The 23,000-nt window shown below is 45.3% G+C and overlaps 1 protein-coding gene across 1 annotated transcript in view; it reads left to right on the top strand.

The window, feature by feature from the left end:
* COL9A2 (collagen type IX alpha 2 chain) overlaps nucleotides 1–23,000 on the top strand; it is a gene marked incomplete at its 3' end in the record, with an annotated part of 48,171 nt that overhangs the window by 11,914 nt on the left and 13,257 nt on the right. The window contains exons 7-23 of the mRNA XM_079988021.1: nucleotides 357–380; nucleotides 2,055–2,108; nucleotides 5,367–5,420; nucleotides 5,780–5,827; nucleotides 7,028–7,084; nucleotides 9,301–9,354; nucleotides 10,418–10,471; nucleotides 12,179–12,232; nucleotides 12,385–12,438; nucleotides 14,445–14,498; nucleotides 16,813–16,866; nucleotides 17,040–17,093; nucleotides 18,799–18,852; nucleotides 20,325–20,369; nucleotides 20,586–20,639; nucleotides 21,905–21,958; nucleotides 22,404–22,457. Coding sequence (XP_079844147.1) covers nucleotides 357–380; nucleotides 2,055–2,108; nucleotides 5,367–5,420; nucleotides 5,780–5,827; nucleotides 7,028–7,084; nucleotides 9,301–9,354; nucleotides 10,418–10,471; nucleotides 12,179–12,232; nucleotides 12,385–12,438; nucleotides 14,445–14,498; nucleotides 16,813–16,866; nucleotides 17,040–17,093; nucleotides 18,799–18,852; nucleotides 20,325–20,369; nucleotides 20,586–20,639; nucleotides 21,905–21,958; nucleotides 22,404–22,457 — 876 coding nt within the window. The remainder of the gene's footprint in view (nucleotides 1–356; nucleotides 381–2,054; nucleotides 2,109–5,366; nucleotides 5,421–5,779; nucleotides 5,828–7,027; nucleotides 7,085–9,300; nucleotides 9,355–10,417; nucleotides 10,472–12,178; nucleotides 12,233–12,384; nucleotides 12,439–14,444; nucleotides 14,499–16,812; nucleotides 16,867–17,039; nucleotides 17,094–18,798; nucleotides 18,853–20,324; nucleotides 20,370–20,585; nucleotides 20,640–21,904; nucleotides 21,959–22,403; nucleotides 22,458–23,000) is intronic.

Below are 23,000 nucleotides of genomic sequence, written 5' to 3'. Positions count from 1 at the left end.
AGTGGACAGAAGGTGGTGGACTCTTTCACTGGAGGGTGTGTTTTAAGTTGTTTTAAGCCTCTGCATTGTGGTTTTGATGGATTTGAGTGCTACACGCTCAGTTGCTATAGTAGATCTGTTTGCTGGTTTTTTGTTTATAACTGTTATTATTTGCCTAAACTGTCTATCACCCAAAGAGAACCCTGGTCATGGGGCAGGTGACTCAGAAATGCAGTTAATTAATATGACGCAATCAGATTGGGAAAACGAGACAGCTGCTCTGCCTCTGGGAGATGCCTCAGCTGCAACCTTCATGTTTTTCAGCTGGTTTCTTCAACGCAGCATGATTGTTTACTGTGGCTGTCTTCTCATTTCAGGGGCCTGGGCTGAAAGGATCTCCTGTAAGTGCTGTTCATGTGAGCTTGGGTTTGGCTGGCGGGAGGCAGTGTGCTGGATTTGTGAGGGGTGCTTACAGGAGTGTGTGCTCATAGCTTGGCTTGGAGGAAGGGGCAGTGACCCAACACAAAGGGTCTTGTGCTGTCACAGCATTGTGAGCAGCGATGTGCCACTGGTTTGGCAATGTTTTATTAAAAAAATAATATTAGTTCAGCCATTTGGAAGAGGGATCTTGAGCCAAGACGTACCGGGGGGTGGGGTGGAGTTTTTCCAGCCAGAGGGCCAAATCCTGGGTTCCCTTGCTCCCGTAAGCTACTTTGGTGGGTAGGTAGGGATGCCCACATGCCAATCACTTGGTGTCATCATGGCATCATGAAACGAAGATCCCTGCTGATCTGAGAAGGGCTTGAATTCAGCACCTCTCAGCAGAGTATGACTCCACTCGGGAGCACTGACTGTCAAGGAGCAACCAGGAGCCCATTTCAAGGCTCCCAGTTGTTCCTTTGCAGCCACATCCTATCTATATCTATATCTAGCCATATAAACAAAGATTATAGGAATAACAAATGAAACAAATAAATAAATAGACCAAGTCTTCTAATGTCATTTGTATATCACAAAAATTGAATAATAAATTTGCAGGAATATCTGTGGTTCATTATTTGTGGTCAATGCCACATCTTTACCAATCCCATAACTGACATATATGATGACAGATGTGGGACAAGGGGATGTGGCTTGGGGGGAAATAGCCCCATGAGAGCCCTGCAGGCCTAATTTGGCCCATGAGGCAGGGGTTGCCCACTGCTTCTCTGCATGCACCAGACGCTGACTGACAGCAAGGGGTGGGTGAGTGGGAATTTTGCTTAGTAGCAGAGCACCTGCTTTGTATGCAGAATGTCTGAAGTTCAGTTTCCGGCATTTTCAGTTAAAATAATCCTCTAGCAGGTGATGGGAAAATGACCCCTCCCTACCTGACCTGCTGCCAGAGTATTGGGCTAGAATCTAGATCGATCTGACTCAGTGTAAAATAAACCAGCCTTATCTGTTGATATCTATCCAGACTTTTGCTGGATCAAACAGATTTTTACCTTGCTTGGTCAGTGGCCAGAATTAGAAAATGCAAACCCAAAGGGCCTCTACATGAGCTCTCTCACCTGTTACATGTGCACATACGGTGGTACCTCGGGTTACATACGCTTCAGGTTACATACGCTTCAGGTTACAGACTCCACTAACCCAGAAATAGTACCTCAGGTTAAGAGCTTTGCTTCAGGATCAGAACAGAAATCGTGCTCCGGTGGCGTGGCAGCAGCGGAAGGCCCCATTAGCTAAAGTGGTGCGTCAGGTTAAGAACAGTTTCAGGTTAAGAACGGACCTCCAGAACGAATTAAGTTTTACCCAGAGTTACCACTGTACTTGTGCTGTCATAGGGCACGTAAGTTCACTAACGTGTCACTTAAGCGGGAGAATAAGGCACTGCATTTTCAGCAGACATAGATGGAATCATTTGCTGTTAGCCATAGAGTGCATGCTCATCTCTCCTTCTTGCTTGTTAGCCTAGCAAACACTTTGCCACCGCAGACATCCGACAGAGCCTGAACAGATGAACAAAGGGCTGTTCTCATCATATGACTGAAAGAGAACATTTTCTCCCCTTTCTGTTTCTTTCTTTTAAGGGCTCTCCAGGCCAGGTTGGACTCCCTGGAGAAATTGGAGCTCTGGGACCCAAGGTAAGGGATCCAGCTGAGATGGGTGAATACTACTTGGGGTTTGTTGACTTTCCTAGGCCCAGTGGCATAGCGTGGGGGGTGCGGGGGGGGGGGCGGCCGGCCGCACCGGGCGCAACATCTGGGGGTTAGGGTTAGGGGGCGCAAATCCACGGGTTAGGGGGCGCAAATTACTTGCCTTGCCCCGGGTGCTGACAACCCACGCTACGTCACTGCCTAGGCCTGCTCTGCAATAAGAGCCTGGCTATATGCTGCTACAGTTGTCAGAAGTAGATAGGCTTTACCTGTTGAAAATTAAGATGTGCAGAGAAAACTGAAGGGGATTACAGGCAAGCACAGGGAAAGCTAAAGCTGGAGGGCCATATCTGAATGGTACAGCATATTATTATTTTTATTATTACTACTGCTAAACTAATTAAGTTAAACATTAGTCATTTTCAAAACAAATGTAACTCAAAGGGACTTACAACAATAAACAAACTCACACTAGCATAAAATAAAACAATGACAAATCTAAAAGACAGTCCTGTTTTTTAAAGGCAGGATTAAAACATCCCACCCAGTCAAGGTGGTTATAGTTAATTAAGAGCCAAAGGCTTGGAGAAAAATGAATGTTTTTGCCTGCTGGCTTAAGATATGTAATGATGGCCTCAGGGGAGGTTCCCTGAGGAGAGCATTTCACAAATGGGGAGCCACTGCTGAAAAGGCCTGTTCTCGTGTTGCCTCCCTCCATATACCTGTTATTTACCTCAGCTGCCTCACTCATCCTCATCTCCCCCCTCCTAACTCTTAATGAAAATTTGCCCCTAAAGGAGGAAGAAGGTGACCCTGAGATGGAGAAAGGCATCTAGGGGCACTGTGATCGTCTCCAGCTTTCTCTGCTTTTCTCCTAATGAATTTTTAGAATTCTGAATAGTCAGAGCATAAATATTTTTCATGTATTGACTGTAGCACGTAGCCAGGCCTTAGACCAGGCTTCCTCAAACTCGGCCCTCCAGGTGTTTTGATACTACAATTCCCATCATCCCTGACCACTGGTCCTGCTAGCTAGGGATCATGGGAATTGTATGCCAAAAACATCTGGAGGGCTGAGTTTGAGGAAGCCTGCCTTAGACCCAGTGCTCACTGGCATCCAGAGCTTCTGTGATTTATACTTGCGTATTCAAATGGATAGACCATGCTGCACAAACAAGTCAGGTTGGGGTGGGAATCAGCAAGGCTGCAACAATATGCAAATCTAAACATAAACAGGTGGGTGGGTCCCCCTGTAGCCGAGGGGCTCATGTGCTAAGGAGAGGGGAGAGGACAAAAGATCCAGAAGTAGAAAGAAATATGACAGCATAAAATGAAAACAGCTACATCTTTTCCCAATTGCTTCCATTCTCTCATCCTCTTCTCTTTCACTAGGACTGTGTATGCTAAAATAACTGAACTTCTCTGCCAAATTCTGTATCAATATGTGCTGTAAGCTACAACTTGCATAAATTATGCAAAATTATATTTGTATAAACTATGTGGCACATGTATTCTGCATGTTGTTGTTTTGTAGTATTCTGCAAAATGTATGCTTTTTCCTGTTAGGCATTGTCAGGGGCTCAGGAGCAGAAGCACAGGGAAGAGGGGAGATGGAGAGCGAAGGGGAAGAATCTGAGGGCAGCGTAGGAGAAGATGACAGTGGCCCGAGAGATTCCATGAGCCTCTCCAGCGAATCGGAAGATTCACAGAAGGGGGCGCCGGTGGCCAGGGCAAGGGGGGTCCCAAGGGGGACACTCCAGAAGCAAGGGGCCAGCGGGGACTCCCAGAGCAGCAGTTGGAGATCAGGACCAGCTTCCCCACCTGAGCATAGTGGGGGGGAAGAGTCCCAGGTATCGGGGGTAGCGTCTCCCCCAGCAGGGAGAGAAGAGGAGTCAGGGCTGACCACGCCTCCATCGGAGAGTCAGGCAGCGGAGGGGAGGTCAGGTCCAGCTAGCATCCCGGAAGAGGGAAGCAGTGACAGAAGCAGTGTAACGGTCAGGAGGAAGGTCACTGGGTTGGCGCGAGAGCCAAGTTCAAAAGTACAGGCGCGCAGGGCAGCAGAGAACGAGGATTGGGAACCGGGTCCTAAAGCCCGCCGGAGACAGGGGGAGGAGTCAGGGGACTCAGCGTCAGAAGAGTCCAGAAAGGGGAATGCCCCAGCGGACAGGAGGACCCAGAGGAGAAGAGAGCAGAGGAAGAGGTGGAGCAGGGCGAGAATCTTAAACTGGTGTCAGGGGGGAGGAGATTCAGACGGAACTTCGGCGGTCTAGGGTTTAAGACGTAGAGCTGCGCGCTACGGCTTTGGAATGGAAACTGAACTTCAATAAAGCCTTTTTATATAACGACGACCTGGCGTTGGTCCTCTGTGAGCTGGGACCTTGGGCAGCTCTGACAGGCATGAAGGCAGCAGGGGCGAGAAAAATGTTCCTTTCCACCTAATTCAGAAATCCCTTTCCGTTCAGACACACTCTAAATGGGTTTCCCATGCACACTTTCCAATATGCCTTTGTAAACATAAGAAACATACTCTTTAGAATGAAACTTGTATTCAACTTCCCCATGATGTTTTGCTCTTCCTCTGTGCCACTTTGCAGAACTGCGGCATAAACACAACCTGGCCTAAGACCTTTCCTCTCTGTCCTTATCACTGTATGTTCATTCTCAAATTCCCCTTTTTCCTAAGTGGCCAATCAGTCTATCCAAGGGCTGCAGATCAGTGGAAGAGCAACTGCTTTGTGCTCATGAGGTCCCTCATTCAATCCCTAGTGGCACCTCCAGCTGGAGCTGAGAAAGACTGAGACTCTGGAGTGCTGCTTACTAGTCACTGTTGGCAACAGTAAGCTAGATGGACCAATGCCTGGCTTGCTATGAATGAGGCAGCTTCCTGTGTTCAAACCAGGTTGTGCGTTCCCATCATCTGCTAAGCCATTATTCACCAAAGTCAGCCTCTGTTCTTTTCCTTCCTCGGTTAACTCATCCTCTCAGCAACCCCTGTCACAGTCATTATCTTCACCCTGATATTAATGCTACCTTACCGGCAGTCACTGTACTCTTGCCTGCCCATCAGCACCTTTGGGTATTTGGGCCTTCATGTCTTCTTCTGGTGGCTGTCAGTGACTCATGTTAAAAAACAACATTTAGTAACTTCCCTGCGTAGGGACTTTGACAGTATTAAAGGGGAACATTCTGGATTGTTTTTTCACATGTTAGGCTGCTAGTCTCTTGACTTTCATGTCTCTTTTTCAGGGCGTACGTGGACCAGAAGGGCCACAAGGGCCTCCAGGGCCTCCTGGGAAACCTGTAAGTTTTATTGCTACTACTTGGGGTAATTTCCATAGAATTGGAGGGGGAAACACTTACAAGGTTGGAAGCAGCCTTGGCTGACAGCTAGAGACTACAATGCCCATGATGCCATGCAAGTGTGATACTTTATTTTAAAAAATGAGTAACTACTGTGGGCTGTGGGAAGCACCTTTCCCTGTGCAAGTTGACCATGCACATTTATTTTTTGATCTGCTCCAGGCTGTGACCTCTATTGGTTGAATCTTAAATCTTTTCTTCCGGTTAAAAATGAGAGGGGACAGTCCTCCTCTCCCTTTCTCAGGCTGATGCACATATTGCCTTTTTGGATACTTGATTGTTTTTCTTTTCTTCTGCAGGGCCCCGTTGGGCGCATCCAAGGAGTTGAAGGCAGTGCAGATTTCTTGGTAAGGAAGGTTGCATTTACATGCCGTGCTCCATTTAAAAAAAAAAAAAGGAAAGCCACCCATCTTGTACACAATGCTTGAAAAGTAGAAGGCAAAAGATAGGAAGTGCATTTGGGATTTTGGCTTGGATTCCTTTGTTGGCACTGATTCATTAGATGTTTTCAGAGCTTGGTGGTTCCTGTTTTGCCATTCCTTTAAGGGTGGCAGTGTGCACAGCCATAACTAGTCAGAATCCATGATGTTTGGTATGCATGGTGCATGGCACATTGAATGCAGATGCATGTTAAGGACATAAGGGCCCTGCTGAATCACTCTAAAGGATTTAGCTCCTGCACCTTGTTTCCAACAGTGGCGGCCAGACACATGCTTCTGGAAAGCTTATAAGCAGGGTATGGTACTCATAGCATACAGAAACTTCATGTAGCTATCATATCTGCTGATAGGCCTATCCACCATGAATTTGTGCTTTCTGCTTTTTCAGCCCAGTGGCCATCACCATAAAGCAAGCGTGGCTAACCTGCGGCTCTCCAGCTGTTCTTGTTGGACTCCAGTTTCTGTCCTCTCCAGCCAGTCTGGCCAGTGGGCACAGATGCTGGGAGTTGTAGTCCATCAACATCTGGAGAACCACAGCTTCTCCATCCTTGCTATGGGTTTTCAGAGCAGAGGGAAGGGAATTTCTTTCTCACCCTCATTGCCTCTCTGCAGAAGTAAATATTCACACAGTGCATAGTTGAACTAAGAGGGTTGCTTCCACAAGTTGTACAGTATATTGATGGCCACCAACTTTAGAAGACTAGAGGATAGTGTATTAACTATGATGGCTATGTTCTACGTCCACCATCAGAGGCAGTAATACCTCTGAATACCAGTTACTGAGAATTGCAAGTGGGCAGAGTGATGCTGTGCTTAGATCCTGCATCTGGTTTGTCACTGTGAAAACAGGAGGATTCCTCATCAGCTCTCTTTGCTTGTCCTGATGTTCTCCTCCTCTTTGCCCCTCACAAAAAATAAGGCCATGTATAAACCTATTAGTTTATCACTGTAAGGTTCCTGGAGGAGGATACTACCTGGAGATCTTGTGAAAGACCAGGTAATGTGGGCTTTAGGAGGACTAGCTTGTGTTTATTCCTAGCTGCTAAATTCCTTCTCAGTTGAGACGGACCTATAATCTCCTCTTCCCTCCCTTTTCTCCCCACACAGTGTCCAACCAACTGCCCAGCTGGACCCAAAGGCCCTCAGGGATTACAGGGCTTGAAGGTAAAGCATGACATGTTGTTTTGGGGTTGATAGTGGTTACGGTAACCTCAAGGAGTTGGGGAATCTTGGACAGCTGCTCTTAGATAGCTAATTGGGGAATCTTGGACAGCTGCTCTTAGATAGCTAATTGATCCACATACCCTTAAATACTGAGGTGATTGAACCTGAATTGGCTATCAACCTTCTACTCTCTGTCACTAACAGAAATACCAAAATCCTGGCAATATGTTTGGCACCAGCTTGGCAGCAGGAGTTGCCAGAAGGAGGCAGACAAGATGCCATCCAAATATCTTAGGGTCTCCACTCTGGATTTGTGTAGGAGGTTTGGGATCAAAGTTTTCCTTCCCAGGTAGACAAGCCCCATCTGCCCCTCACTTCCCTCTACAGCATGTGCAGAAACTGCCTTGTTGACCATTGAACCCACTATTGGTCTTGAAGCCATTTCCCGGGGTGTGGCCACTGTCGCATGCCGACAGTTTCTAGGAGCCACAAAAGAGAGCTGAGTGCAGGGTGGGGACCAAAAGGGGACAAACTACCCCAGAAGTAGCACAACATATCCCCCACCAGAGGTACTACCCCTCCCCTAACACTTCATACACCCAAGGCCTGAAGTGAGGAAGAGAAAACCTCTCTGTTTCTTCTCAAATTATACTGTTCTTGTTCAATTTCCTCTGTAAAGTATTAGCAGGATTTCTCCCCCCCCCCCCCTCTTTGGACTCCGTCTGTGTTATTTAAGTGACTTTGCTTTGCAGAGGGTTGGATTGGGATGTGGGAAACACCAGTTCAAATCCCTGCTCAGTCACATACGGTTCACTGAAGCCAGCAAGCTGCTGTTTCTCAGGACAATCTGCTACACAGGGTTGTTGTGAGGCAACAATAACTCTTGAGGAAGGGTGGGTTACAAAACTTGTATTAATGAAAACAGCAAAGAGTCTTGTAGGACCTCAAAAGACTAGAGCAGATTTATGGTGGCATAAGCTTTTGTGGAACTAGAGTATAATCATCAAATGTTTCTGTTGCAGTAGATTCTGGGCCATGAAAGCATTTTGCATAACAAATTTGTCAGATTTTAAGGTACTAGAAAACTTGCTTTTGCTTCAAGAGACTAACACACAGTAGCTACCTCCCTGCTCAAACCTTATTAAATAATACAGCCTTCACCAACCTGTTGCCCTTCAGATGTGGTTGGACTACAACTCCCATCAGTCTCTGCCAGCATGCCCAGTCATCAGACTGGATGGCACCAGGTTGGCAAAGGCTGAAATAATAGGCAAACGAGCACTGTTTGCCCATTCTCTTTCTCAAATGGTGAGCTAAGCCCACACAGAAATGGCAGTACTCCATCCTTTTTCTGTGGTGGTTACTAGGCCACAAAAACATGGTGGCTCTCTCTCCTTCTCTGCTTATAACGATGGTTGCTAAGGGAACACAGTCTATGGAGCACCTGTCCATTGTGGTTGCTAAGCAACATGATGGATATGGTCCTCTAGAGGTGGCTGCTAGGCAGTGCTGTAGCTGTGATGCTGTAATTTATCTTCTCATGTAGTGATAGGGAACCTGTTGCCCTCCAGATGCTGTTGGGCTCCAGTTTCCATCAGCCCAAGCCAGCATGGCTAGTGGTCAAGGATGATGGGAACTGTAGTCCAACACTAAATAGAGGGCCAAGATTCCCCTAGAGTGGCATCTGCTATACCTTTTCCCGCTCTGTGAGTCTGTTGCTTCTTTAAATAAAACAATCCTGGCATGTCATTGTCTTTATCTGAGACCCATCTTTTTGAAATTTCAAAACAAATTTTATAGCCATTGTAGTCTGTCTTCCTTCCTTCCTTCCTTCCTTCCTCCCTTCCTTCCTTCCTTCCTTCCTTCCTTCCTTCCTTCCTTCCTTCCTTCCTTTCTCTCTCTCTCTCTCTTTCTTTCTTTCTTTCTTTCTTTCTTTCTTTCTTTCTTTCTTTCTTTCTGTCCTTGTGCTTGGAATTGTGAAGATGTGTTTGGGATATGCTTGGACTTTTTATTGGTATGCCTGAGAACTCTCTCTTTCTCGTCTCTGTCTGTGCGCGTGTGTGCATTCGTGTGGTCAAACCCCATGTAACAACCACTAGCAAATCGCATTGTAATTGGTTGGAGAGGTGGCATGCTGATTGATTATAGAGTAGGAAACTATTCATTCTATGTGAGACTCAGGCAGCCTTTAAAATGTTGGCTCTCTTTCTCTATAGGGACACAAAGGCCGTCCTGGAGCTCTGGGAGAGCCTGGCAGACAGGGCAGACCAGTGAGTACATACTTGGTCTATCTCTTCACGATACCTGCAGTTGATTTTAAGAAGAAGGGTGCAGCCTGGGCAACTGAAGTGCTTTTCACACATAACACAACAGCAAACCCAGCCAGGCAACCGGAATTACATTCAGCTGGAACCTCTATCTAATCTTGGCTACCTGTGAAGTTTATGTGTATGTTACACACATTTGCAAAATTAAGGCTGTTCCCATCTACTCCATTTTCTTTCCCAATGTGTAGATCCTTTAAACATAAAAAACCCACATCATGTGTGAACCAGCCCCAGGTTCTGAGATCTTCATATCTAGAGTGTTGTTGGCATGGACTCGGGGATCTTCCAGGCGACCTTTTTATTGAACATTCACCCTTATTTGTTTTCACGAAGTGTGTGTGGAAGTTGTACTACATTGTGTCAAGTGATGGTTATCCCCCCCCCATTTGATTTTCTGTCACTTTCCTTACTGCAAAAAGGCCGGGTGGTGTTTTTTTTTTTAATGGAAGCACATGTACACCAAATCTGCTTCCTTTATTATTTTAAAATTTTATAAGATTGAATCCCACCTGCAAAATAGCAACAGGGGTGCCATATTTTGAAGAGCAAAAAAGAAGACACATTTACCGACTTCTGCTTTTACCTTTGAATCGCTATGATGACTCTACCCATGAAAAAGAGGACGTGTCCTGGAAAAAGAGGACATATGGCAACCCAACGGAAACAGTTTCAGTGTTAGGTGTTGGAAAAGAGAGAAGCAGATAAAAAGAAGTTGTGGGATGAAGATATTTTTTTTTAAGGCAGAAAGTAGCAAGGGAAGGCATGAAAATAGCATGGCAATACCAAGGGCAAGGATAAAGACAGACTTGTGTAGGTTGATGAGGGAAGACTTATTGCACCTTGACAGCATAGAATTGAATGTAGATTTCCTAAATTCCTTTCCATTCTACCATAGAATCAAATGTACAGCTTAAAGTCCACATTTCAAAGCTGGTTTTTGCATTTTTGTTTCACTTGTAGCTCTGACATCTTCCTTTTATTTATTTATTTAATTTCATTTCCTCAGGGTCCGAAGGGTGATGTGGGCCTCTCTGGAGAACAAGGCATTCCTGGCCCTCCCGTAACGTATTTATTTATTTCTGTTTCTTAATGTTCTTGTTTTCATCTTAGACCTGTGGGGACATAATTTATATGTTGTATTTTGTCTTTCCACCAGGTCAGTGTAATTATATTAACTGTATTAATAGGGACACTTTTTTTCTAGAAGTACGGATTTCCTCTTTTATTCCTGCATGTTCGGTTGTGCAAATAAGTCCACGAAAGGGCTTACTAGTGTATCTGTTCACATACAACCTCACCTGGTCACCTAGAGAGATGTTCATTCCTTACCACAGGGGACCAGATATGCTATTGTTTGTACCCCTGTATTAGATAATATTGAGACTTCCATACAGTTCATGAGCTTAATTAATATAACCTTCATTTTTACTTAGTATTAGGTTAATGGTTTCTATTTTTAGTTTCTCTACTTGCTAATTGCCAAAGGGGGGAAAATGGCTGGAGAAAAATATGCTTATGATGTAGCCGCTTCAGTCTAGGCATACTGGGGGGCCAGTGAGGTGAGTGAGTGGGGAACTAAATAAGGCTTTGTTTGCTTGTTTTTAAACTTCATATTATACGCATAGCACTGTTTTATTTGTTACTCACCTGTGGTGCAAGTCCATTGGACTCAATAAAATTTACTTCTGAATAGATATGTACAGGCTTGAGCTGTAAATTGTATATAATGCTTTTCGTGTTTGGAATGCAGCCTGCAATCCCCTGCTGCTTTCAATGCTTGCTTCTGGAAGAGTCTTTGCAGAGCACTTCCAGATGATCTGTTTATTGAGCATTCATCCTGATTTGTTTGTAGCAAGGTTACCAGATTTTTTTCAATGAATCCGGGGAATCTTTTCAACTTCAATGGATTTTGTATGGGGACTGATGTGTAAATCCGGGGACTGTCCCTGGAAAATGGGGACGTCTGATAACCTGAGGTTAGAGTACCTGCATCAAAGCAGGTGCTTTCTCACATTCCAGTTCATTTCCCTATCACTTTTCTAATCTCAGAAAGTTCAATCTTTTGGGGAAACACCTTTGTTGCGCAAGGCCTCTCAAAATCACCTACAATTGACAACCTGTAACAGATTTAATTCCACCCCGAAATAGTGACAGTCTGAGAAGGACCATAATTCTTAACAGTCAGAGCCTGATTACTTACCAGTGATCACTTTTTGACATGTGGGGTGTATCATATAGGCAGACTCTAGAGTTCAAAGGCAAAGTGGGAGGAGGGTCAATTTGGGACTGTATTCTTGGCCAATCCATCTTAGTTTATCGCATTACCGTTGAGGCATTCTGCTCCCAGGGTCTACAAAGAGCTCACTTTCCCACCAAATTCATTAGTTCAAAGCTCTTCTGCTTTGGTGATAAGAAGGAATTAACAGGACGGAATTCTTTGTTGAAGCCGGGTGGAAACTTTGTCTTTGCTTGAGTAAATGTTATGGTCCTTTCACTTAATATAATCATTAAACTAATGTCTCGACTCCTGTATGGGGTTGTGGGCAGGAAATATCAGCATTAGGTGATAATCAGTGAATCAGACAGAAAAGGTGGTGAGGAAACTGGTGATTAATCTTTACGGATAATGACTTCCCACGCTTCATCCATGGATGGATATTTTTCAAGATGACAGATGGGTTGGGGGTTTGAACAGCTTTAGCTACGAGATGAGACCTCACCCAGAAGTAAGGTAATTAATCCAGGCTTGGTTTCCTTTTCTTTCCAGGGCCCACAAGGTCTCAGAGGATATCCTGGAATGGCAGGCCCCAAAGGAGAGATTGTAGGTACACTAGGCAGAAGGGAAATGGTGAATGAGCTGATGATGTCACAACTCAGCGGGACACCATTTGGGGGGTTTACTTTTGTCATCGGAGCACAAAGAGTTTGCTATGAATCTTAACGTCTGCTTCTTTTCACTCTGTGTTTGCATAGGGCCCTCAAGGTTATAAAGGCATGATTGGAACCATTGGGGCTGCAGGGCCACCGGTAACTCATTTATTCTTCGTTTCTTGGTTTGTTTTTCTGGTTAACCCTACACGTTCACTATGGTCCCATGTTTGAGGCCTTTGACCAGTGGCGTTTGGTGAATTTTTTCATAGGGGAACAGTTAGGGCCAGAGGCGCCATCTTGCGAGGGTGATTAGCAGGAGAGGGGGATGTCCTGATGTCGCACGTGTGAGCGTTGTGCCTCCCTCCTCAAGCCAGGCAGAAGCTTCAAAGGCTTTGGGAGGGAAGCACCAGGCCTCTGACAGGATGTTGGAGCCTTGTTGCCCCCTTCCCAAAGCCAGATGGGCTTTGGCAAGGTGGAGGAAGGGCTCTTGGATCCTGTCAGAGCATCAAGCCTCCCTCTTTTAGCTGGGCAGAAGCTTCCCAGACTTTGGGAAGGAGGCGCCAAGCTTTAATACTTTAATACTCTAATTTAGGGGACTAACCTAGTTAGTGCAGTCCACTGACTGCACGCTACTGCCTTTGACAGCATGGATGGAAACTGGATTGTGGGTGCAGAAGTCTCTTCCTTGGTTTTTGCTAGAGGAGTTTTCTTACAGGATAATCTGAGCACATGTCCCAGGAGCTGGACATCAAAGGACATCAGTTCCCTGACCCCACACAACTTCTCCTGGAGCACAGGGCTTGGCTGTTTACCCATGTTCCACTGTGCACCACACGCGAAAAGGAACTCGTAGGAGTTACCGGCCCTGAAAGAAGCATTCATAAAAGATGTTAGAAACAACATTTTGCCCTGCTGTCTTTTGAACTAGCGAACATGGTTAATACAGCATGTAATGCAGCCATTTCTTAAACTCAAATAGTGGCTCCCTCAAGGGTTTCAATAAATCATTGCATTTATGGTGTACATTTCAAATTTTTAAAGTGTGTGCTGTACGTGAGTTCAGCTAACCATCTTCTTCACATTCAGAGGCGGAGCTAGCTGCTCCGGCACCCGGAATGGCGCACATGCTGTGCACCTGGGGTCAGGGCGAGCGCCCCAGGGGGGTGGGGTGGCGATGTCACCCCCCCCGGGATGACACCCGGGGTGGGCTGCACCCACCACACCTCCTTCCTCCACCAGTGTTCACATTTTGTGTTTGGTCTGTTGTTAACCAGTTAAACTTTTTTCTAGGCGGTATCCGTGTTAAGTCTTTTTCAGAGTCTTGTAACCTCACAAAGCTGGTCAAATGGGGCTAATTCTACCATTTCCTGTTGCTGTCTTTTGGGTGCTTTAACAGTTGCTGGGTTTTTTGTGTGCTCTTTTATTGGATATATATTTAATTGCTTTGTGTTACACACACATAGATATATGCCACTTGGATTGCTTTGACAGAAAAATGAGGAAGAAATAATGAACTGTAGAGCCTGATGCTGGTTATTTTGTGTTATTTGCATATCTTAGATGTGAGGGAAGAAGTATCGGGCCTTAAAATGACAGTGGCTTGCCTAAGTATGTTTGTGATTAAGAGTTTTTTGTTTGCTTGCTTTAAACCAGGAACTTCTTGGTTTGGAGCTCTCACACTTACTGCACAATCAGACTCATTATCAAAAGGGTTTACAGTACTCTCAATTTAGCAAGCATAGGGATTACCACTCCCCCACTCTCAAAAGATGTAAGTTGTCTATAATCACCTGGAATCAGAAGCTCTTCCCAGCTCTCTGGCTCTCCATGAACAAATTGAATCAGGCTTCAGGGACATGAGAAGGATCCATGTTGGAGTCCATGTTCTCTGAAAAGGATCATTAGAGTGCTTCCAGATAGTTGGGCATGTTGTGGGATCAGTGCAGTGTCACCCAAGTTCATTGGCATTAAAAAGGTCAGCCCATATCCCTGCTCCTCTTTATTTATTTATTTTTTAAAAAACCCCTCTGTTGCCACTGACCATTTTGTGATATCTCAGTAAACTGCCTGCAATATTAATGCCACGTGTTAATTTTAGGAAGGCTTGAAAATGTTCACTTTATTTTTCATTTTCTATTTTAACCATAAAATATTTGTTGTAGGGTGAAGAAGGACCCAGGGGGCCACCAGGACAGGCTGGCGAGAAGGGAGACCTTGTGAGTAAAACATTTGACTGCAGCATTCAGTTGAATCATCAGGAGATAAGCAGTTTCATGATAAGGGTGCTCCTTTGACCTTTTTTGATCTCTTGATAAACCCACACCACACCACCCTATCCCAGGGGCTCAAGAGCATGTGACGACTCCCACTTCAATTTCATTAATTTATTTCATTGATTTTAGATATTTCAGTTATATATCCCATCCTTCCTCTAAGGCTCTCAGGGCAGCAGAGCATATATTTCTCCCCCTACCCCCTTTATCCTTGCAAGAGCCCTGTGAGGTAGGCTAGGCCGGTGGATCCATGCCAGTTTTGTGGCTGAAAGGGAATTTGAATTTGGCTCTTCTAGATGTGAAAATAATAATAGTAATGATGATGATGATGATGATGATGATAATAATAATTATTATTTATTATTTATACTCTGCCCATCTGGCTGGGCTTCCCCAGCCACTCTGGGTGGCTTCCAACAAAATATTAAAATACACTAATGCATCAAACGTTAAAAGCTTCCTTAAACAGGGCTGCCTTCAGATGTCTTCTAAAAGTCTGGTAGTTGTTGTTCTCTTTGACATCTGGTGGGAGGGCGTTCCACAGGGCAGGTGCCACTACGGAGAAGGCCCTCTGCCTAGTTCCCTGTAACTTGGCTTCTCATACTCTACCAACTGAGCTATCCCAGTGGGTCTTAGTGAGGGAACTGCCAGAAGGCCCTTGGCGCTGGACCTCAGTGTCCGGGCAGAACGATGGGGGTGGAGACGCTCCTTCAGATATACTGGACCTAGGCAAGGGCTGTCACTCAGTGGCAGAGCATCTCTTTGCATACAGAAGGTCGCAGGCTCTACCCCCAATGGCATCTGTAGGTAGGACTGGGAAAGGTGCCTGCTGCCAATCATGGGAAACAGTGCTGAGCTGGATGGACCAAGGGTCTGACTTCCCATGTTCCCAATAGCACTGGAAATTCACTTGGAACTGGGCCTCTTAGAGACGGCAGGGCATGTCCAATTAGAATTACTTCTGTAACCTGCTCCCCATCTACATCTGAAATTGCTTTTTGAAACTCTCCCAAGAACCTGAAGGGAAGAGCTTTCTGACCTATGCTTCCCTCCCCCCAGCTGTGATGTTTGAACAATACCGCTCCTTCCCTCTTTATTTCACCGGGGCAACAAAAACCTCAGCTCCTTCCAGGTTCCACTGGCTCATTAACTCAGCCATCATCAAGATGCATGTTGACTTGCCTTCAGTACAAACAGGATTAGTGGGATTCCAGCCTCCCTGCTGTAGCTGAAGAGGGGGGAATTGGAGTCTAAACTTGTATCATGAACCTTGCTTTTGAAATTTATCCAACTACTTTCCTCCTCTCTCTCACGCACACACTCCCTGGGGCCAGGGCATTTTGCTGCCTGAGGTGAAAAACAAAATGGCACCCTCCTCCTGGTCCGGATTCTAAAGCTGATGGGACTGGCAGTTTGGGGCCAGCCCACCCATGAGGCAAGGTGAAGCAACTGCCTCAGGCAGCAGGATCCTCAGGAGCAGCAGATCTGGCCTCCCAGTAATGCACTGTCTGCTGCTGCCGCCACTGCAATGGTGGTGACGAAAGCTGCGGCATGCTCTTTGAAGGCTGGATCTGCCGTCTCCACAGCAGTCCCCCCACCACCTCTACAACAGCCCCTCGGTGAATAAGAGGCACTGCTGGTCTCTTTCCACCCCTAGTGTAATGGCGGGAGCAGCCCTCTGCAGACACATGGGCTCTGCACCCAGCCAGTGGGTTTCAGATTGGTGTCCTGTCCCCCCAACGGCCTTTGATTCCCACTTCAATCGTCGGGTAAGGGTGATTTGATTCCTCCTGTTGTCCCTTCTTCCCAGGGGCGCCATTGTGTGGTTTGCCTCAGGTGCCAAAACATATTGGACTGGCTATGGCCAGTTGAACCTTCAGCCCCATCAGCACCATGCATTTAAGGTACTATTATGATAGGTTATTAAAAAAAATAAAAATTGGTTGGCTTTTAGTTCCACTTAGCTAATTGGTAGCATCGGTTCACAGCTATGCTTTTGATTTCCGGTACAATGTGCAGCTACTTGACGATCGAAACCCCAGAGGAATTTAATGCCACAGGAACTCCCTTCCTTCTTGCAGTCAAAAGCCAGCCATTGATTTTCTGCACATTCAATGTCTTGTTAAAGTTTGGTGGGTCAGTTGGTGGCAGCTATAAGCAGTGCAGAAACCACAGCCAGAAGCTCATTCAGATTTTTGTGGTTGTCATTTCCTTGGTATATTAACAAGGGGTCTTTCTGGGGGGTTACTTTTTTTAGGGTGCTCGTGGTTTCAGGGGCCCTCAAGGAGGAATGGGGCCAAAAGGGGGACAGGTAAGTATCTCCTTTTTTCTGACCTCCATCTTGGGAGTCCAATGGTGTTTGGGGGAGAAAGATGAAAGTAAGATTCCTTGATTTCCTGCTTGGAAATCAGCTTCCAAACTGACTGAAAACATGTAAACATCGAGAAACAGTATTACATTTTTCTTCTTTCCCCTTTGCTGTAGGGTCTTCCTGGGATTGATGGCAAAGATGGCACCCCAGGTATTCCTGGGGTGAAGGTAAGAAGATGCCCTTAAACGATGTAATTTACTCTTTGTTCTGTATGCATTTTCTTTTGTGTTGTTTATTGTTCTGTCACAATTGTAACTTGTTTGTCTATATACAGCAACAGTGTTTTGTGTTGTGTTGTGTAGGCTCCTATGATGTTAGTAATGGGCCCCACCTGCTAGCCTGCTCCCTAAAATATCACATATTTTGTTAATGCAAATTGCTTTAGATAACTATTAGGTCCATGAATTACCATATAGCATTTATTCAACACAAAAAAACCCCAGTGACAATCTGTTGTTGACAAAGGACAGTTGGACATATAAAGGGCCCCATTACATTCAGTAGCTTAGGGCCTCATCAAACCTAAATCCAGCCTGAGTGAGGATTTTTTGATGGGAGGGGCAGCAAAGCAGCTATTCCTATCAAGTCTCTCTCTCTCTCTGTATATATATTTATATATATATTCTTTCAGAAAGCTAATGTATGGACCAAAGTCCTCCCTTCACAACCACCAAGCACATGTGACACCTCCCCTCCATATTTTTTATGGTGCCACCACTACACAAGACCTACTCCCAGTCTCATTCCTGTTTGGCAACCATGTCATGTCTGAATGGGCCTGTTCTCCTTCTTCCCTTTCCCATTTGCAGCAGTTGCTAAGCAACACAGAGCCCATGTTGTCCTTTTAGTTGTTAGGCCTCGCAGGTGCCCAGACATCGCTTGTGTTTGCTTAGCAATTTCCAGAATTACAACCCCCGCAGGTAATTTTTGTGTACTAGGCCACAGAGAGGCTGGGGATGCTGTACAGTAACAGTATTATTTTATTTACCCCCATAATTGTGCCCTAAGTAGTTCATGACACCAGAACAACAATACAACAACAACAACAATGCATATTAGTACAACCAAGAGTCTAATCCTAATTCGGTTCGTATGTAATGGGTTGTATCCAACTAAGTTCTACTCAAGAGTAGGCCCATTGAACTTAATGGGCCTAAGATACTTGCATCCATTAATTTCAATAGGTCATTTCTGGTTAGGACTGACATTGGAAGCACCCTGCTTAATAATCTAAATGAACAGTTCATTTTGTTAACACTAACCTTATAACATTTTAAAATACCATAAATTATTGGAATTATCCATAACTAAAACACAATATTATGTATGAATTATATCGTAATAAATGATAAACATTTGTGTAGCGCTTTCAGATGTTCAAAGTGCATTATCTAGCTGTAGTCCTTACAACAACCCTGCAAGTTTATTCAGTATTACTATTATATTATTACTAGTATCACTAGTATTACTGTTACTATTATATTCTAGTTATAGAATATATCACCATATTCTGGACTGGGGGACTGAGGCTGAGAATTGCTGGGCTGAGGCCACTTAGCAAGTTCTGGCAGGAGGAACATTCAAACTGGGAGCCTCTTAATATTTGGTTCAGTCTTCAGATTGCAAAGAGATCTTGGTGTGACCTTTGCTTGATGTTAGGTCCCTGTGAGATCCCATGAGTCTCCTTTTTGTATAAGCAGTAAGATGGTGTTCCCTTCTGTGAGCCTGGAGTTGTGTTCCTACAGCTATTGAAGTTTTATTTTTTTAAAAGACAAAATTGTAAGTGCTGCAACCGTGTCCCGTCTTGCTGTTTCTCAATATTTGCTTCATTCTTTCCTGCCTCCCATTAATGGCTATTCTTCTGTCTTGTAGGGAAGTGCAGGGCAACCAGGTCTTCCAGGGCCTCCAGGCCACCGAGGCTTAGCTGTAAGTATTATTTCAAATCATTTTATTATATCACCTGAAGGTAGTTTGGCAACCTTCCTAGTTTAGAATCAGCCCAGTCAATTTATCCACTGGTGAAAAACTGCCACTGCTGTATTTCATTTAAAACAAACAAACAAAATCTTCTCGTCTGTGTAATCGTAAAGCTCTTATTGAATATGCGTTGGGAACACTGAAGATTGTGATTCGAACTAGAAAATTGGATATTACTGGGTAGTTTGGGAAATCTTTAGCTGAAATGGACAGGTTAACTGGATAATGTGGCTGTGGATGGGAACTGGGAATTCTCAGGAACTGCTGCAGAGATGGGCTCCTTAGGTCAGGAGTGGGGAAACCTTGACTCTCCAGCTGTTGCTGAACTACAACTCCCATCAGCCCCAACAAGCATGGCCAATGGCCAGGGATGATGGAAGTTGTAGTTCAGCAACAAATAGGTTACCAAAGGTTACCCACACCTTTGTTAGATATTTGAGCAATAGCTGTAAAGGTCTTCAATTAGGGGAACATATGGCGCTGTGGGTTAAACCACAGAGCCTAGGACTTGCCGATCAGAAGGCCGGCGGTTCGAATCCCCGCGACGGGGTGAGCTCCCGTTGCTCGGTCCCAGCTCCTGCCAACCTAGCAGTTCGAAAGCATGTCAAAGTGCAAGTAGATAAATAGGTACCGCTCTGGCGGGAAGGTAACCGGCGTTTCCGTGCGCTGCTCTGGTTCGCCAGAAGTGGCTTAGTCATGCTGGCCACATGACCCAGAAGCTGTACGCCGGCTCCCCTCGGCCAATAAAGCAAGATGAGCACCGCAACTCCAGAGTTGGTCACAACTGGACCTAATGGTCAGGGGTCCCTTTACCTTTACCTTTATGTCCAATAACATATGATTTTAACATTTAAAAAAAAAAACCATAAGCATACCATATATTCATAGAATTGTAGAAGTGGAATGGACCCTGAGGATCAACTAGTCCAGGCATAGGCAAACTCGACCCTCCAGATGTTTTGGGACTACAACTCCCATAATCCCTAGCTAACAAGACCAGTGGTCAGGGATGATGGGAACTGTAGTCTCAAAACATCTGGAGGGCTGAGTTTGCCTATGCCTGAACTAGTCCAACACCCTGCAATGCAGGATTATGCAACAGTGCCACACAGGGATCGAACTTGCAACCTTGGCATTATCAGCACCACACTCTAACCACGCTATCCAGGCTGCCACATGTTGGCAGAACTCTGCTTATAATGATGATCCATGTGGCTTATCTAGCTGAGTGCCACATCCACCAACCATCTGTGGTAATGCATTATCTAGTTTCTCTCAGAAGGAATTTCTCTTTGGATCTGGACCAAGAAACCCACCCCTCCCCAAGCCAAAGAAGGGAAGACATTCTGGTATAATAAATATGAAATTATCATACAATAGATAATTTGGGGTTGCTGTTTTTTTCTTTTCTTTCATCGCAGGGCTTGCCAGGCACACCTGGAACCAAGGGTGGCCCAGGACAGAAGGTGAGTGCCTTGACTTAATAATATCACCTGCTCCTCTTTCCTTTTAAACCAGCCTTCCCCTGGTTGGGGCTGATGGGAGATGTAGTCCAAAACCTCTGGAGGGCAACAGTTTCAGGAAGGCTGTTATAAACCATATACAGATGGCCACCGTTGGCACATTGATGGATCAAGGAACCATCAAATGCTTTGAATTATGTCTTTTGATGTTTTAAACAGGGTGAACCAGGGGGTCGTGGCCTGGCAGGCTCATCGGGGGCACCTGGGAAACTTGTAAGTAAAAAGGGATCTCCGCCCCCCCCATTATATTTTGTTTCTTAACTTTAAAATATAGACACTTTAAAACAGCAGACACTAAGAGCTCTGCAATATATCCCAGTCTCTGAGGTTTCCTTGCTTATCCAGTAGGTGTTTGCTTCCTGCCACCTTTCTCATAATTTATTGTTAATTCATTTTATTTATTCCCTCCCTCTCTCTCTCTCTCTCTCTCTCTCTCTCTCTCTCACACACACACACACACACACACACTTTTTTCACTTTTGCTGTTTGGAGAACCTCATTTTCTCTTCTGCAGGCTGTGGGGTTTTTTGGGAGTGAGAGAAATTGTCTTATTGGTCTCACAAGCACTTTCTATTACATTAATGATGCTTCTGCTATTAATAATGTATATGTAAATGACATCTCTATGTTGGTTGGTTTCTGTTAGTTGCCTTGGTTATATCCCACAGAAATATTCAACATTTATAAATGAAGTTGGGCTCCTGTTTACTCCCCACTGCAGGGGGAGAAGGTCCAATATGGCTTCACCTGCGGACATCAGATGCTTGCATTTGAATGGCAAAAAGGTGCCAGGGCAAAGCAGGTGTTGCTTTTGGTGCTTGCACTTTCCTGCTTTGGACAGCAGGGGGCAGCACGAGCCTATCAAATTCTTAAAAGCAAGTAAAGGCTGTGCTGCTTTTAAAGAAGTGCAAATATAATGATATTGAATTACCGTAATTCTGTGCAGTAACTTTTTTTTTTTTTAGCTTCCTTCCATGGCTGAGTAATCTTTCTCTACCCGCCCCCCCCCCCAGCCCTGCAACAAAGCAGACTTCAGGCCTCACCAGACTTACGTCTCGTACTGGTGTGTTTTGCAGATATATTCTGTGAGCTGTCATTGACACAATAATAGTGAACTAGTGGTGGATTTATACTGGACCCTCCTCACGGTATTCCACTTTGTGAGTTGTTCTGCAATGCTTATCTGCTGTTACCACATTCATGCTGTCTGAAGGGGACCTTTTGTGCTATAGCACAATAAAAGTGGTACAGAAAAAAATAACTGGAGCATTAGTGGTATAAAAAGGACACGCACTGAATGGAAATGAAGCAGTATGTCCACCCCAGAACCTTTGCAGGCACAAACGTTATTGAAAGTGGGATTGCGTATCGCTGCCCTGATACCATCATGAGTGCAGATTGTCATCAATGCACAAAAAGGGGCTGTTCGTTCCTTAAAACCAGATCTTCAGTTGATGTGTTCTGCCATTCCCATTCAGGGTGAGCCAGGACCTCAAGGAGAAGCAGGGCCGCAAGGGATTGCTGGTGTGAAAGTAAGTCTTTTAAAATTAATTTCTCTGTAAGGTACAGATAATGTGGAAGCATTATGGGAGTGGGGGCAGCAGACTTAGTTTGTACACCGAATTGCTCAACTAATATCAGTGCATCCCTAGAGCCTTTTGCAGTTGAGGCAGATGATTCCTCAAAGTAGAGTATTTGCTTCAGGGGGTGTGATATTATCCCATTCAGAATCTGAGGTTTATGCAGACCAGCCTTCCTCAGCCTGCATGATGTTGCTCAACTGCAACTCCCATCATGGCTGACTGTTGGCCATGCTGGCTGGGGCTGGTGGGAGTTAGAGTCCAATAGCCTCTAGATTGGGGGAGGCTGGTGTAGGCCTTGTCAGGCAGGGCGAAGGATGTCTTGTCCCTGTGGACACATTTAGCTCACAGTTATGGCAGAATTGAACATCTTGACCTCTCCCCTTCTATTTCACAGGGAGATCGGGGTGAGAGAGGCCCAGTGGGTCCTCCGGGAGTGCAGGGGAAAGTTGTGAGTATAAAAAATTCAGTCCTTGAATTCAAATGCATTCCTTCTCTTTCTTTCTTCTGAAAAAAGAACCAGAGCTCTTTTCCAAGAGCTCCGTTGAATGGTGGTCTCCCCTCCGGGCCCTTATATCTCTGTTTCACCTCAGAAGAGACCATCAGAATCAAACTTTCATCCTAACGTTTTCTCCAAGCAGCTCAAGGTGACGTACATGGTTCTGCCTCTCCTCATCTAATCCTCACAACAACCCTGTCAGGTACTGTAGGCTGTGAGGCAGTGATTGGCCCAAGGTCAACCAGGGAGCATCATACCTGAGTGGGGATCTGAACTCAAGTCTCCCAGGTCCTAGGCCAACTTGTATATACGGTTGTGCCTCGGTTTTCGAACATCTCCGCTGACAAACGTTTTGGTTTTTGATCACGCCTCAGAAGTCGGACATGCCACGCAGCTTCTGCTGAGTGCAAAATCTGGAGGCCTAGCTGTCGGCTGTTGAGTCCTAAGCACCTGCATGACACGGAGGTGATATTTGGGCTTATTTGGTGACTGTGT

Source organism: Podarcis cretensis (assembly GCF_951804945.1).
Source record: "Podarcis cretensis genome assembly, chromosome: 8".
Classification (NCBI taxonomy): domain Eukaryota; kingdom Metazoa; phylum Chordata; class Lepidosauria; order Squamata; family Lacertidae; genus Podarcis; species Podarcis cretensis.
Note: the sequence above shows the minus strand (reverse complement) of the source record. Positions and strands in the feature narration are given on the sequence as shown.